This window comes from Diuraphis noxia, unplaced genomic scaffold (assembly GCF_037042655.1).
Source record: "Diuraphis noxia isolate RWA-SAM2 unplaced genomic scaffold, SU_Dnox_SAM2 contig0001, whole genome shotgun sequence".
Lineage (NCBI taxonomy): Eukaryota > Metazoa > Arthropoda > Insecta > Hemiptera > Aphididae > Diuraphis > Diuraphis noxia.
In genome coordinates this window covers 94,653,500-94,669,859 of record NW_028301711.1, presented here as the reverse complement: position 1 = coordinate 94,669,859, position 16,360 = coordinate 94,653,500, and the positions used below count along the sequence as shown (strand labels likewise).

General features: G+C 32.3%; 2 protein-coding genes across 2 annotated transcripts in view; one reads left to right on the top strand and one right to left on the bottom strand.

The window, feature by feature from the left end:
* The window catches only part of LOC107166999 (33 kDa inner dynein arm light chain, axonemal-like), a 32,078-nt gene extending 17,294 nt beyond the window's left edge, over positions 1-14,784 (bottom strand). Inside the window, exons 1-2 of the mRNA XM_089217426.1 lie at positions 14,686-14,784; positions 13,769-14,048 (exon numbers count right to left, since the gene is read on the bottom strand). Coding sequence (XP_089073552.1) covers positions 13,769-14,048; positions 14,686-14,784 — 379 coding nt within the window. The remainder of the gene's footprint in view (positions 1-13,768; positions 14,049-14,685) is intronic.
* LOC149062523 (uncharacterized) lies at positions 1,878-4,182 on the top strand. Its single transcript, XM_089217472.1, has 3 exons — positions 1,878-2,034; positions 3,659-3,815; positions 3,944-4,182. The coding sequence occupies exons 1-3, from the start codon at positions 1,878-1,880 to the stop codon at positions 4,110-4,112; spliced, it is 483 nt and encodes a 160-aa protein (XP_089073598.1). The 3' UTR covers positions 4,113-4,182.
* Positions 14,785-16,360: the final 1,576 nt, after the last annotated feature.

Here is a 16,360-nt window from a genome sequence, read left to right as displayed (position 1 = left end):
CTTTCAAACGGCTTCAATTCCCGGTTAAAGTTTCTTTTGCCATTACCATAAACAAAGCACAAGGTCAAACATTCAAGTACGTTGGCGTAGATCTTCGTACAGAGTGCTTTTCACATGGGTAATTATACGTGGCATTTTCTCGAACTGGAGACCCGAATCATCTTATGATTTTAATTTCAACAGGAAATATAACAAAAAACATCATATACTCAGAAGTCTTATAAAATTCATATTTTAATTCTTTTTTTTTCTTTAATAAATTTTAATAAATCTTTAATAAATTTTCTTTAATAAATCTTTATCAACCATAAATCATTTCTTTTTTATCAGTATTTATTTTTATCATTTATAACGCTAGAAACCGTTTTTTATATTTACTAGCCGATCACAATAAACAATAATATTTGAATAAAAAATTCTACATATCATGGTCCGAAGGCAAAATAAACAACCAATCACGGGCGAAGCTGTGACGGGTCGGCTATTATGTATAAAAATATACTGATAGCATCATCAGATGAAATTAATTTAACACACAATATGAACTATGGACCATAAAAGAGAATTTTTAACGGGCTATGAAGTGCACGGGTTCAGCTAGTACTATTATATTATGCATTATAGCAGCGGTTCTCAAACTTATTGTTTTAAATTCTGATAACAAAAAAATAAAAATAAACTTAATATTTTATTCTATACAAAATAATTAATGCGAATAATGTGCTTGTTTTTCGGTTATTAATTTTTAAAAATTAGGAATTAATGTAGTTACTGCAACCAGGGTTGGGCAGTATCTTCGATACAAGTATCGTAGATAAGTATCTTAGATACGATTGTATCTTGTATCTTGTATCTTGTATCTCGATACAATTATATGAAGTATCGAGTATCTTGTATCGCGATACATTTTTAGTCAATGTATCTAGTATTTCATAAAATAATTTATGATGCGATACAAGATACACTACAATTCTGGTTTTATTATGAAAATTATAATTAATAAGAAATAATTAATGATCCAGAAATTAATATTTTTTATTTAATATTGTAGGTAGGTTGTTAGAAATAATTTTTCAACCCAGTATCGATAAATCATAAAATATAGTTTTATGTGTGATGCATATTTATCTGTGACACACGCACATTGAATAATAAAAGTAATAAATCTCTACTTTATGCAGGGCTAGGATTTATAAGCAATAACAAATTGTAAAATAATATGCATTTTATTCACCAAAATATGCAAAAACAAATTTTTATTATTATTTATTATAATTCATAATTTATTATTATTACTTATTACTATTAGCTCATATCATTACATTAAATTAGTTTAATTAGACGTAACTTGGCAATTTCACTTTGAACTTTTTCGGTATGCTGGACATTATTATTAAAACCATTCAAATTATTAGATTCAAATTATTAGATTCCATTCCGAAAAGTATTGTTGAATTAAAAATTTTAATAGTTTAGTATAAATGCATATGTATGAGTCCTAATGCGACGCGCAGATGTTGGTCTTCTGGCAACCGCGACGTGATTGACGCGCGTGATAGAAGGATCCCGCGCGTGAATATTCGCGCGCGTGAATTATTAATAAACACTTAAGCCTTGGTTTCCTACAATCACGCATCCGTGAATGCGTGGTGCGCGATGCGTGATGCGTGATCGCGCAGAAGTTGAAACCACGAAAAACTATGTAAGTGTTTATTAATAATTCACGCGCGCGAATATTCACGCGCGGGATCCTTCTATCACGCGCGTCAATCACGTCGCGGTTGCCAGAAGACCAACATCTGCGCGTCGCATTAGGACTCATACATATGCATTTATACTAAACTATTAAAATTTTTAATTCAACAATACTTTTCGGAATGGAATCTAAAGTATTTAGTCCCGTGAACGATGAAAAACTCATTGAATTGGTACGGAACCACCCCGTTTTATATAAATTGAGTCAAAAAAATTATAAAGATAATAATATAAAAGAAAACGTTTGGAAGGAAATATCAATTGCCATCGGAAAAAACGGTAAATATACAACAATTTTTATTTTAAAATTTAAATCAGAACACTAGTGATATTTCTTAATATGTATATCGTATATGTAAATTGTAGTCATTGTACATTAAACTATGTTAAACAACCAACTACTGATTAAATATTCTATTAACTTAATTGGTACATATTTTATTTTATTATTTTATATTCTATTATGTATAAATAAATACAATATACATAGTTAGTAATATTATGGACGTTTTTAACAAACTCGTTAGGTATTGTTAGTTTTATTATTAGATTATCATATGATATTAATTAAAGTTGTATAATGTCTATTTTTAAAAATGAAATTCTTGAAAAAATAATAATCTTATCATATAATATAAATGTATTTTCGTAAATGTAGTAATATAGTATAGTATTTTGACTTTTTACATTCTTTTCTTCATCACGCAATGATAAATCATATTAGCTAGTCCGGGTGACATGTTTTTGTTGCCAACTTACTGATCCTGCCCGGCTATTAAAGTAGTTTTTGAATGAATCGCGAACTCGAAATGCTTCGTGCGTTGCATTTCCTCCTACGTGATTGAACGATATCATATTAGTTGCATTTTCTCTCAGGTACATCGGTTCTTTTTCTGCAGTAGATTCTGTAGGACACTTAATACATTCGTCTCTCAACAAATTGTGAACAATACAGCCTGTCATTATTAAATTATCGACCGTTTCTGGGAGAATGTTAATTGGTGTAAAAAACACACGAAAATATTGGCACATGATTCCAAACGTGTTTTCTGTCGTCCGTCTAGCTCGACTTAGCCGATAATTAAAAATGGCTTTTGTTATATCTGCTTTCGACTGATCTCGAGGGTAGGGTCTCATCATTGTATTCGTCAATTTGAATGCTTCATCACCAACAAATACATGTGGTAAAACTATATCTGTGTTTGGCAAACAACTTGGTTCGGGAAATTCAAATTGTCCATTTGAAATCAATTTTCCCAAATTGGATTTGGGGAAAATTCCGGCATCACCCTCTTTCCCATATGAACCTATGTCCACTACCATGAACTTATTATTCGCGTCAACTACAGCCAACAGAACAATTGAAAAAAAAGATTTATAGTTAAAGTACAAGGATCCAGAATTGTCAGGACAAACGATCCTAATATGCTTCCCATCAATGGCTCCGCAGCAATTTGGGAAATTCCACATTTGGTAAAATTCGTTAGATACTTTTTTTAAAATTTTCTCTGTTGGTACAGGCATTGTTATAGTTTTTAATCGAAGGCAAATAGCAGCAAGAACTTCTCTTACTATTACACTTATCCAGCTGTGTGATATCCTAAATTGGAATGCAAGTGATCTAAAACTCTCTCCAGTCGCTAAAAACCTGTAAAATCGATATATATATATATATATATATTTATTTATTTAATTATATATATTATACAGAGTGATCCATTTAAGTGACTACATTAATTATTTCGAAAAGTATATATTATTTTCAATTTTTTTTATTAATTTGCGTGTTAAAATTGTATTATTCTAATGACTAATTGGACATAATGAGTGTATTTAAATTATTAGTAGCTTGGACGGTAAATACAATTTGATGATTATGATATTACCTATTTATGAATTTTAGTGAATGATTGCAAAACACGTTGGCGAACAATACGAGATTCTAACAAAAAAAATTTAAAAAAACGAAAATTAGGCACCGGTTCTGCAGCAGCAGCCAGTAAATCAAAATATAATGTAGATACATTAAGCTTTTTGAGAGATATTGAAGATGAAAGAAGGTAAATTTTTAATTATAATTAATGTATTTTTATTTAAAATTTAATAAATATAATATAGATAATAAAAAATCCTCATTATTATTTACTGTTTTACTATCTCCTAACGAAAATATTTTTGTAATTTTCAGAACAAAATCAAACATTGCAGTTGAAGGAGAATCTATCATCGATAACTCTGAGGTGGAAAATGGAATTTTAGATCAGACAGATTATGCAGAGAGTGATGAAGTGAATCATAGTATAGTTGTTGAAAATACTGACTCTCCGCTTGATGAATCACATGAAGCTGATAGTTGACCAAAAGAATTATATTTTAAAAAACCATATAAAGTACGAGGAGGAAAAGACAAAATAATTCAAGAAATAAAAAAAGGACGAGAAGAACGATTAGCCATGATGAAAGAGATGAAGGAAGCTGAATGTAATAATCCGATCCAAATATTTTTTAAAAGCATAGCATCAACGGTCATGACTTTTCCCCCTGAATTGGTGGTGGAAACAAGAATGCGAGTCAACAATATTGTATCGGAAATGGAATTACGTGCATTAACGGCAAAAAATAACACACCAACCATAACGAATAACCATGCAACAACAACACCATCAACTTTCACAAACATAACGGATATCATGGATGATTCTTCAACCTCAAATTCCGCAACGTCAAATACAAGTGTACCAGATTATTCAAGTCCTAGTTCAACTCCAGATAATTCTAATTTTTCATATTTAGACTATATTGCTGATTTTTAATTTTTGTTTTATATTTTATCATTTTGATAATTTAATCTTTTCAAACTGCTTAACAAGGTATTAAACATTATATTATGTGTAATTTTGAAATTTAAAAGGTTATAAATTATGTTTTATTTTATTCTTTGCAATTTGCAATTTACCAGGTGAAATTTATATATTTTGTTTTACAAAAACATTAATTTGTTATTATTTTTATTTTTTAAAAAGATTTAATAAAAAAAAATTGTTTAGCTAACTATTTTATCATGTTTACTTACCTGAGAGTAACACTCAATTTTTCTTCCGGTGATATAGGTTTTTTGACTCGATTGCAAGGAGGTATTTTTATGTCTTCTCTAATATAATTAAGTATATAATTAAATAGTTCTAAGGAAACTCGGAAATATGCTCTGAATTGAGTTTCACTGTCAATCAAGCGTCTTTGTATTAGGTTGTTGTAGCAGCCTTCCCTGTCCCGTTCACTGTACATTTCATGGCTTTCATCCCTGAACAAATGGACCAATAGTAGAAGTTCTTCGTCGGCTTCATCTTCTAACAAACTATAGACTGACATCACGTCCATTTTGGCGTGTTACTGAACACAAACTGACAACAATTTCCAAACTCCCAACCACGCGCTCATAATCACGCATAGTCTGGCAAAACACCTCCATCACGCATCACGCAAGCGTGACCGAGCAATCGCGCATCGCGCACCACGCATTCACGGATGCGTGATTGTAGGAAACCAAGGCTTTACATAGTTTTTCGTGGTTTCAACTTCTGCGCGATCACGCATCACGCATCGCGCACCACGCATTCACGGATGCGTGATTGTAGGAAACCAAGGCTTTAAGTATAAACGTCCGCGCATTTACGCAACACACGACGTACTAATACAATTATTCTATGCTGTCTCACTGTATAACAATGTGTAAGTAATTCTACCAGTCGTCCAACCAATGATAAGGTAACGAACGGATATTATCCGACCTAAGATAGGTAATACCTATTTATGCTATATATTTACGAAAATTCAACGGATAAACCAAAAACTATCGGTTTCGTGAAGTACCATTTAAAATTTAAAATAACTTATAAAAATTAATTAATGTATATTTATCAAATTCTAAAAAAATCCGTGAATATGCAATTATATGCATTATGTTAAAAATATGCAAAAAAAATTGGTCCCATTTAAACGAGAATAAGCCAAATCGCGGACAAATCTGACAACCAATCAATTTGGACTTAAGGAAAAAAACATGCAAAAGCATATAAATCCTAGCCCTACTTATTAGGTATCCATAATTTTGTATACTGGTGTACCTAATAGTTACTACGTTATAGTGTACCTTTCACGATAAAGTAGGTAATGAATACGATTGATTTGTTTAATTTTGTTTTATTACTAATGTATTATTATTACTGAATAAGTGTCAGTTTTAATTATTTTATTTGTCATTCTAGTTACTTAATGAAGTAATTCCCCATAATTTTTAAAAATCCAGTGACTAATTTTATTAAAATGTATCGAGTATCTAGTATCGCGATACTCCAAAGCCAAGTATCTTGTATCTAGTATCTCAATACTCCTTTTTGAGTATCTTGCCCAACCCTGACTGCAACACGCATTTCTTTTTCCACATTGAGTTTGGACCTATATTTTAAAATAACAATATGTATAAAATTTCAACTTATTATAACCCTTATTATAAGTGCTCGCGCCTTCTTTGGGTGGCACGCCACACAGTTTGGGAACCGCTGCATGATTAACAATTTTTCATGTTTTACAGATCAAAATGTTTTTTCAATGTCTTGAAAATTGTTAAACATCATGAAATTGAACGTCTACTGAAATGTTTCAATCAATGGTTTAATCTAATTGAAATTTGATTAGGTACCTAACTATTTTTATTTGATTAAAATTATCTTGTATTAAACCATCTGTATTAACTTGGTTTAGTTTGTCAACCTTTATTTATGTAATCAAGAATAACAATATGCAAATGTAATAACTTTTTTTAATTATTTACCATTTGGTGATTATATATTATTTATTATTATATATTATAAATGTTAGAATTAGCGACACAATGCGATTACCAGCAGTTCCTGCACCTGAATTTGATGGTAACCTTCAAAATTGGTCAGCGTTTAGGGATTCATTTGATGCAATGTTCCATAACAACAAATCACTGGCAGATGTTCAAAAACTGCATTACCTGAAGTCTTGTGTAACAAAATCTGTTGGTGATGTGATAAAAAGCTTTCCAACAACAGGGGACAATTATCAAAAAGCTTATGATGCCTTACTCATGCGGTATGAAAATAAATCATTAACAATTCAATCTCATATACGGTCATTATTAGAAACACAAAAGGTCATCACTGTAACTTCAGCAGAACTGCAAAAACTACATCATCATGTTATGTCACATGTCAAAGTGTTAGAAGCTCTACATCAACCTATTCACAGTTGGGATGCCTGGCTTTTATTTATTTGTTACAAACTGGACAATATAACAGTTGGTGAATGGCAGCTCCGCCAGATAACTCGTGAACTACCCAAGTTTGCTGAACTAGAAACATTCTTGTTGAATCGCATATCAGCATACGAAGTTGGCGACTTCAACAACATTTCCACTATGGAAGGACAGCATCAAACCATGAGACGAGCCCCTCAAAAAAAGGCATTATTCAGCATAGGTAACAATCTTAAAACTCCAAGTAACATAAAGTTTGTATTATGCACAGGTTCTCACAGATTGCATACTTGTGACCAATATTCCAGACCAAGTCAGATGTCAACTTGCAGACCCTTTATTTCATAAACCTCAACCTATTTACTTATTGTTAGGTGCTGAGCTATTTTTTGAACTTTTTATAGGCAACTACATTAAACTTTCATCCAAGTCATTTGCATGTGAGTTACAGCTGGGTTGGATAATCACCGGATGCATTCCTGTCATCGAGTCGTCAGTACCACAATCATTAATGTCTACATCTCTCACCACCAATTAGAATAAAATCTCTGCTCTATCTCTCCAGAGTCGAAAAGGTATTGCTCAACGTGCTGAAGAAGCTCAAGTTGAATCTCGTTTTCAAAATTCAATTAAGCGTGATCATAATGGGCAATTCATAGTGAAGCTGCCAATCAACGGAGACCCTAGTGTTCTAGAAGATTCAGAGTATATGGCTACAAAAAGATTCTTAGCAATGGAACGACGGTTGATGAGCAACAAAGCCCTAGCAAAGAATATGACAAATTTATGACTGAATATCTAACCACTGGCCATATGGAGGAAATTAAAAACACAGATATCGATCAACCCATCACATATTGATATTATCTTCCTCATCATGCTGTGGTAAAAGAAAACAGTATAACAACAAAGACTCGCGTTGTGTTTGACGCATCAGCTGCTACGTAAACTGGAATATCTCTTAATGACATCTTAATGCGAGGACCCACGGTGCAAGCAATACTGTTTCGAATTATTCTAAGATTTCGGTTACATAACATAGCAATCACTGGTGATATTGAGAAAATGTACCGCCAAGTCAAGGTTGATCAGTCTGACTGTGACTTACAACGAATTTTATACAGATCAAATCCAAGTCACCCATTGCAACATTAAAGATTGTTAACTGTCATATATGGGACAAAATCAGCACCGTATCTAGGCACAAAATGTTTATCTGAACTAAGCAAACATTGCACTGATCAAAGAGTCTCTAGGATAATCAAAGAAGATTTTTATGTAGATGATTTACTAAGCGGTGGTACTACAGTTGTGGAATGTTGTCAATATTATCAAGAAGTAACAAATGTACTAAACCAAGCCAACTTTCCTGTCAGAAAATGGTGTTCAAATTCTACTGAGCTGATCGCACATATACCATCTGCCAATGAACAACATTATTCTTTGTTGCTGGCTGAAGATGAATCCATTACCACACTAGGACTAACTTGGCTACCAAATAAGGATGTTTTTAAATTTGTACTCAAACCTTGGAGCCCACAAACAAAGATGACCAATAGGTCATTGTTGTCAGATCTGCACAAAATTTATGATCCCCTTGATTTTATCACACCAGTCCTAATAAAAGGAAAAATTTTCCTCCAACAATTATGGACAATCAAGATAGATTGGGATACAGTTTTACCTCCTGACACCCAACTCAAGTGGACAAGATTTTGCAATAGTCTACACTCAATTGAAAACCTATCTATTTCACGGTTAGTTTTGTGCCATGCCAACAAACGAATATCACTCTACGTGGTTTCTGTGATGCATCTCAAAACGCCATTGGGGCCTGTATCTATGTACGTTCGAAAACAGTCGACTCTAAGGACTCATGGACAACTGCACTATTTACTTCAAGATCTCGAGTAGCACCTATTCACACCACAACAATACCAAGATTGGGGAACTCAACGGTGCAACAATATTAGTTGACCTGATGACGGAAGTTCGAAAGGAGTTCAAAGCACTCAACATACTTATATCAAACGACAATGTAAATTTATGGACAGATTCTACAATTGTGTTATCATGGATCAACACAGATATACCTTTAAAATGTACGTTGCCAATCGAATAACACAAGTTCATGAGTCTTCTACTATTGCACAATGGAGATATGTACCGTCACAAGATAACCTTGCTGACCTTATAACTCGAGGAACATCTGCACAGTCATTAGAATCTTCAACTTTGTGGTGGAAAGGACCACAGTGGTTAACACAAAATAGTAATCATTGGCCTGCAGGTGTTGAGTATGCAGTCAGTATTCCCGAAGTTCGTACTATCAAACCTGTCCTGACATCCTGACAGTCACCCAGTGTCACAGTGTAGATTCATCAAACGATAACAATCTGTTAAATCAATAATCAAGTTGGACAAAACTCATTCGAATAACCGCATATGTTCAAAAATTTTGTAAAAATTCTAAAGTTGCGAAAACTTAAAGGACCATCGATCATCTCCATGCATTCGAACTTAAGACAGCCAAGGAAGCTTGGGTAAGAATTGCTCAACAAGACACATTCAAATCTGAGATAACATGTCTAGAACACGGCAACCAATTATCTCGGCGAAGTAAACTCATTGGCTTAAGTCCTTTTCTTGAAAACGGCCTCATCAGAGTTGGAGGAAGGCTACAACTATCGCAGCTACTTGCCAATCAACGACATCCTGCAGTGTTGCCAAAAGCGCATCGTGTAACTCAACTCATTTTTGAACAATATCACAAACAATATTTGCATGCAGGCGCCCAAAATTTGCTTACTAGAGTCTGTCAAGAATTTTGGCCTTTGGATGCTAGAAATACAGCTCAACGTGTTGTACACAGTTGCAGTGTTTGTTATCGTGCCAAACCCCACAGGATTCAGCCCACAATGGGAAATTTACCTCGGCTTCGAGTGACACCCAGTCGTCCATTTACTGCTAACTGGTATTGACTTTGCTGGTCCCATCAATCTACATTCAGGTCCTCGCAATCGAACCACCACTAAAGCATACATAGCTATTTTCATGTGCTTCAGTACTCGCGCCGTTCACTTGGAGGCTGTTAGCAGTCTAACATCTCAAGCCTTTTTAGCAGCTTTACGACGTTTCTTTTCGCGACGAGGTCAATGCTCCCACATATATTCAGATAATGGTACAAATTTCTGTGGTGCTAACGCTGAATTGAAACGTCTTTACAAACAACCATGTGATAACAATAAAGCAGTTATAGAGACATTAGCACAAGATGAAATTCAATGGCACTTCAACCCTCCAAGTGCACCTCATATGGGTGGTCTTTGGGAGGCAGCAGTTAAATCTACGAAACATCATCTAGTAAGAACATTAAGGTCAGCCACACTCAATTTTGAAGAATTAGTCACCTTGTTGTGTCAAATTGAGTCGTGTCTAAATAGCAGGCCATTGACTCCTCAGTCTAATGACCCTGAAAGTTTCTCAGTGTTGACACCTGCCCATTTTTTAGTGGGAGGTTGTTTAACGTTACCTCCAAATGTAGAACGTCCCGAGAAACCTATAAACCATATAAAACGATGGCATATCGTGCAGGGAATGATGCAAGGTTTTGGCGCAGATGGTCCACTGAGTATCTACGCACACTGCAAGTCAGATCTAAGTGGAATGTAGTCACTAACGATGCAGTCATCAAAGTAGGAGACTTGGTGTTAGTAGTAGAAGACAATCAATCACCATTAACTTGGCGCACTGGCCGGGTGACACAGCTTCATCCTGGATCTGATAACATTGTTCGTGTTGCAACAATTACCATGCCTGGCAACAAGTCATTGCGGCGACCTCTGGTGAAACTATGTCCACTGTCTTTTGTCAATGCTGAAGATTCAACAAATTCAATCTAGTCAAACTGTATTTATGTTCATTCAAGTCAATCTAGTGAAATTGTATTTATGTTCATTCAAGTCAATCTAGTCAAACTGTATTCATGTTCATTCAAGTCAATCTAGTCAAACTGTATTCATGTTCATTCAAGTCAATCTAGTCAAACTGTATTCGTGTTCATTCAAGTCAGTCTACTCAAGTTCAAGTTACCCCTCAAGACTTTAAGTTTAAATTATTATTATGTATTATCTATTTTATGTTATTATGTATATTGTTATTTGTTTACGCTCTAAGTAGAGGCTATTTCGAAGGACCACTCGAAAACGTTCGAGAGCAATTTAGGCAACGAGTTTGCCTCAGTGGTAACCAATCAACGCCGCAAAAGAGAATGGATAGGCAACCAAACGCATACGCCCGATATGTGGTGTGTAGGCAAACTCATACACATTCACGACGACTTACGGGAAAGACTGGGAGAAATTTGGATGTGCAAGTTAGTTATGGGAAGGGGGCTTTGTGATCGAATCGGTATTATATTGCATGCCAGTTTTTCTAATGTTATTCAGGGTAAGCTGGTGCACCAAGCACCATTCAATTAATTGTATACATGTATAAGTCTGATTATTATTATTGTACTTATTGTTACAACAATCTTTATTATTACAATATTTTAAAATATACAGTCCACTATTCACTATTTTTAGTGTTTAATAATTTACCTTTATCTTTATAAGAAACAGGCAAGCTTGCTATAGCTGCAAGCTCCTGTGTTCTCAACAATATGTATTATTTATTTAAATGCCTACATAAATAATACTTTTTCTAATTATTTTTAATTTATTCACCCAAGTCTATAAGTAAATTAAATTTTTAATTATCATCACATAATACAAATATCTTGTCAAATTAATAAATTAAAAATGATTTGACTTTCAAATTCAAATCCAAAAAATACCATAAATATCAATAGATGCAAAATAAAAATTAGTTATTTAGAAGATTTAGATTTGTATTGTATGTTGTTGAAACACATTTTTAGTTATGCAAGTTAACAACTTTCAAACCCTAGTTATTAAGATATCATTATTATATTTTAGATATAAATTATATCATATAGGTAATAATGTTTAATTATGTTAGTTATAGTGATAACGGAGAATTGATAATAATGTGCACGGATCAGGGTGGTTTTAATCCGCTCGTGACACAGGCACGAAGATGGTGATGCACTCGACGTTGACAGATGTCAGATAATCGATAGAGTTAACACGGGGAAATTGATCGACAAGGAATCGGGTGCGTAGTGCGAGAAAACGCTTATTATCACGCGTAGTAAAGAAAGCGGTCGGCGGCGTCGCAATGACAATAATTAATGTCGGGTCGAACCGCAACAGCGCAAAAGGCCAAGTGCCAACTGACTGTGTAATATAGTAATATAGTGTGTTATATTTTTCACACAGCGAGTTCGTCCGACAGGTCGTGATAATTGATAGGGCGGGAGAGAGGGGTCACTTCTAGAACATTCGCGAGTCCGCGTGAACTGGTTCCAGAAATAAACGGCTGTGTCCCGAACATGAATATTGCAATCATTGATTGACTAAAAATATACGTTATTGAGTCAATAATGGCTATTTATTGATATAATACTATATACAGCAAAATCATAAATCCATACACATTAAGTAAAAAATAAGATTTTACCAATATATAAAATAATCTGCATACATAATAATATAATATCTAAAATACCTAGTGTTAAAATTTGTACTCTGCCAATATTCGATACCGGTAAACGGAAAAAAAAGTCCCGGTAAAAAAAGTCCCGGTAAAAAAGTCCCGGTAAAAAAAGTTCCACACTAAGAAAAAAAAGTCCCGACGTAAAAGTTCCACCTTTAATAATATAGACTTGATTTTAGATGATACCTTTTATTTGTGCACCTAAATGATTGGCCGTCGAAAACATACTGATAATCGTATCGATATAATACCTAATCGGTATAATGATAAAATGTTATAATGAAATAACATATACAATAGTCAATAATATATAAATAATAAAAATAAATATAAAATATGTATATAACTATGATAAAATTGTTCGATTACTATTATATTTATTATTATATCAATATTCAATTATATCGATACGATTATCAGTATGTGTTCGAGTGTTCGACTGCCAATCATTAGGTACACAAATAATGAAATAAAAGGTATCAGTTAAAATCAAATCTATATTAAAGTTGGGACGTTTTACCTCGGGACTTTTTTACCAGGACTTTTTTTACCGGGAATTTTTTTTACGGGACTTTTTTTTCCGCGATTCTCGATACCTGGCGTATAATAAATTTTCTACCAGGAAAATCTATACCTATTTATTATGATGTTATATTGTGTATCTTCTGCCTTCTTTACTACCTACCTACTTACCTATCTATCGTCATCTATATATTAAGGAATACTGTATAATATACCATGTGACTCAGAATTGTAACCTTTGCAGCTAATTAAATTTTTAGCCTGATTAAAAGAAATTAAGGCCAATTGCAAAAGCCAATTTAGAGCACTTATTTATATGCCCAAATTTTCCTAAATTTACCACTATACTACCTATCTAATGTAGGTAGAAATATAATTTTTAAATACGTCTAATATACATACTATCGCACACATGGCTCAATAAACTGTTTGACATCAATTTATTGTGCCCTTCCCTCGCCCCCTACAAATAAAATAATTTAAACTTGTACTAATAGTTAATACGTCACGTTATTCCATTCCACCAACTCCACTTTCTGGTTCATCCAAAGTGTTAGTATATAAATGGTTTTACATATATTCCAAACTTACTAAAACATTGACTGTATAATTCCTGCTTTATCGGACAAATTCCAACTTCCTTAGCATTGTACTGTTTCAAAAGTGTATCAAATTTCTCATTGAGTTTTTTCACATTGATTTCGGTGGCCGGTTTATTTGATATACATTGACGAAATTTTTTACCATCTTTTTCCCATTCTCTTGGTGGTAATATGCTGTTCAAAACGTCATCACAACTCTGTCGTTCACATTCATCCGCATCATCACCAGATTCTATTGGACGAGCATTGTTTTTAACAGAATTTGAATCCTAAGTAAATCATTTAAATTTTTTCAATCTATTCTGAAAAAACGTTGGTTCTACCTGGTCTACAGAAAAATATCTGGTAAATGGAAAAATAAATGAAAATATATATTATCTACTGTCTAAAGTTAAATTATTTGTTTGCAGTATTTAAAAAAGGAAGTGTACCTATTTACAATAAACAGTAGATAATTAAATACTAACCTAAGTATTTTATAAAGACATAGTACCTAGATACATTAGGTATATTAAATTCATTTATTAACAAAAAGTATTCAAATATTAGACCTAAATCGTTTGCAAAATGTATTCTAATATCAAATAAGACCTTATAAAATCAATATTATTTTCTAACTGTACTATTCATGTGGCTCCAGACATATTTGTTTTTATAACAATTTATTGCATAAATATTAAAAAATATTGGTTCATTATACAGGCTGAATATAATATAGGTACCTATTAATTTGTAGGAAAATTAAATAGCAAATATTTATGTTTTATTAGTTGAGTTATTATATTTTTGAATAATAAGTTAATTGAAGGTCTGATACCATAGTTCTAGAATATCGTTACAACTTTACAAGTAGGTATTTTCAGGTTATGACACCAAACCTCACTCATAATATATTATAATATTTACTTGTTTAGTCTGGTTGTTGTTGGATATCAATATGGGATTTTCAAATTGCACCAAATTGACTTTAGATCGAATTAATAATACTTTCTCATCAGTGCTCATTTTAAATACCTTCGATAACAAAAAAATTAATATACGATACATCTACCTTTATGTAATGGTCACAATTGCCAATATAGTTAATAACAGAGTTATACAACAAATAGATAGGCATATCAATATAATTAAGATAACGCATGAAGATTTGCGAATATTTGGTAATTATGTAATATAATTATTAATTATATTAAAATTTATCTTACTTGTTAAAGTTAGGTATATATATAAAATATTATACCGTTTAAACAAAAATGTTGATTATTATTTTCTTTTTTAATTGGACCTAATTATTTATTAGGAATATATTAACAGCTTTAAGTCATAATAATTTGTAATAAACAAGTGAATAGTCATTAAAATATAACATGTTTAATGTCATAGAAACTATCGATTAAAGAATAATAATATAATATATAATCAGTGATAATGATAAACTGATAAATAAAAGTATTCAGATAGGTACTGCTAAATAAGTTTCAAACTGTAGGTACACCACTTAGATTTTACAACCACTTGAACCACTAAACAAGTATGGAAGTTTTCAAATAAAATAAAATGATATATGTTGTCTCATAAAAAAAATAGTGTCTCAATGTACCCCCTCTTCCCTAAACAGCACTTATGTATAGTAATATAAAGTCTATGAGTTCAATTAAACACGATGCAAAAACTACAAAAAACTAAATAAAAGTTTGGCTATGAAATCGACTGTGGAAAAAGACACCAGTGTTTTCCACTTACTTACACGGTAGGGTACACAGTTGTTTTAAATGTAGTTTATGAATTTAGGAATTGTCTCCAATAAGTACTAGCTCTGTTGATTGTTGCAATTTTTTCCTCTATTCAATATTTTTTTGTATCTTAAATATTGACCTAGTTGTATTAGGCTCACACCTTCATATAGAACATTTATGAATATAAAATTTAATTTTGATATAATAGTTAAAAGGTGGGAGAATGGAGAAACTTACGTATTCAATAAATTAAATATTTAATTTTAATGATACTAACTTCACTGATTTAGTTGTTCATGTTTAAATTAAATCTCTCAAGAAAACGAGTCCCATCATCATTAAAACATTGATATATTACTAATGAATACAGTTTCAATATTCATGCAGAGACGAACAATTTGTTGCAAACAAATTTTTTTTAGTGACATTGAAATTGGCAAATTTTTCCATGTGGTTATCGAGAGTAAAAACAAAATTGTATCAGGAATTACTTCAGAAGATTCCCGTGGCTCACTCTCACCACCTAACAAAATATGTGAAACAAAAACACAAGAAGTAAAAAATCAAATTACTTCTTTTTCTATATACAAAAGCCATTACATTCGTTGAACAAATCATTTGTTACAAATGATAAACTATACCTACCTTCACACTTCACCTTAAACAAAATGTGTAAACTATATTATCAAGAAAACCCAGAACCAGTAAGAAAAACCATTTATCAAACAGTATTTAAAAGTATGAATATTAGATTTAATTTAAGAAAATTAGATACCTGTAATAAATGTTTTGTGTTTATGATGCAAATTCAAGTTAATAAAGAAAAAATACTTTCACTTATTAAT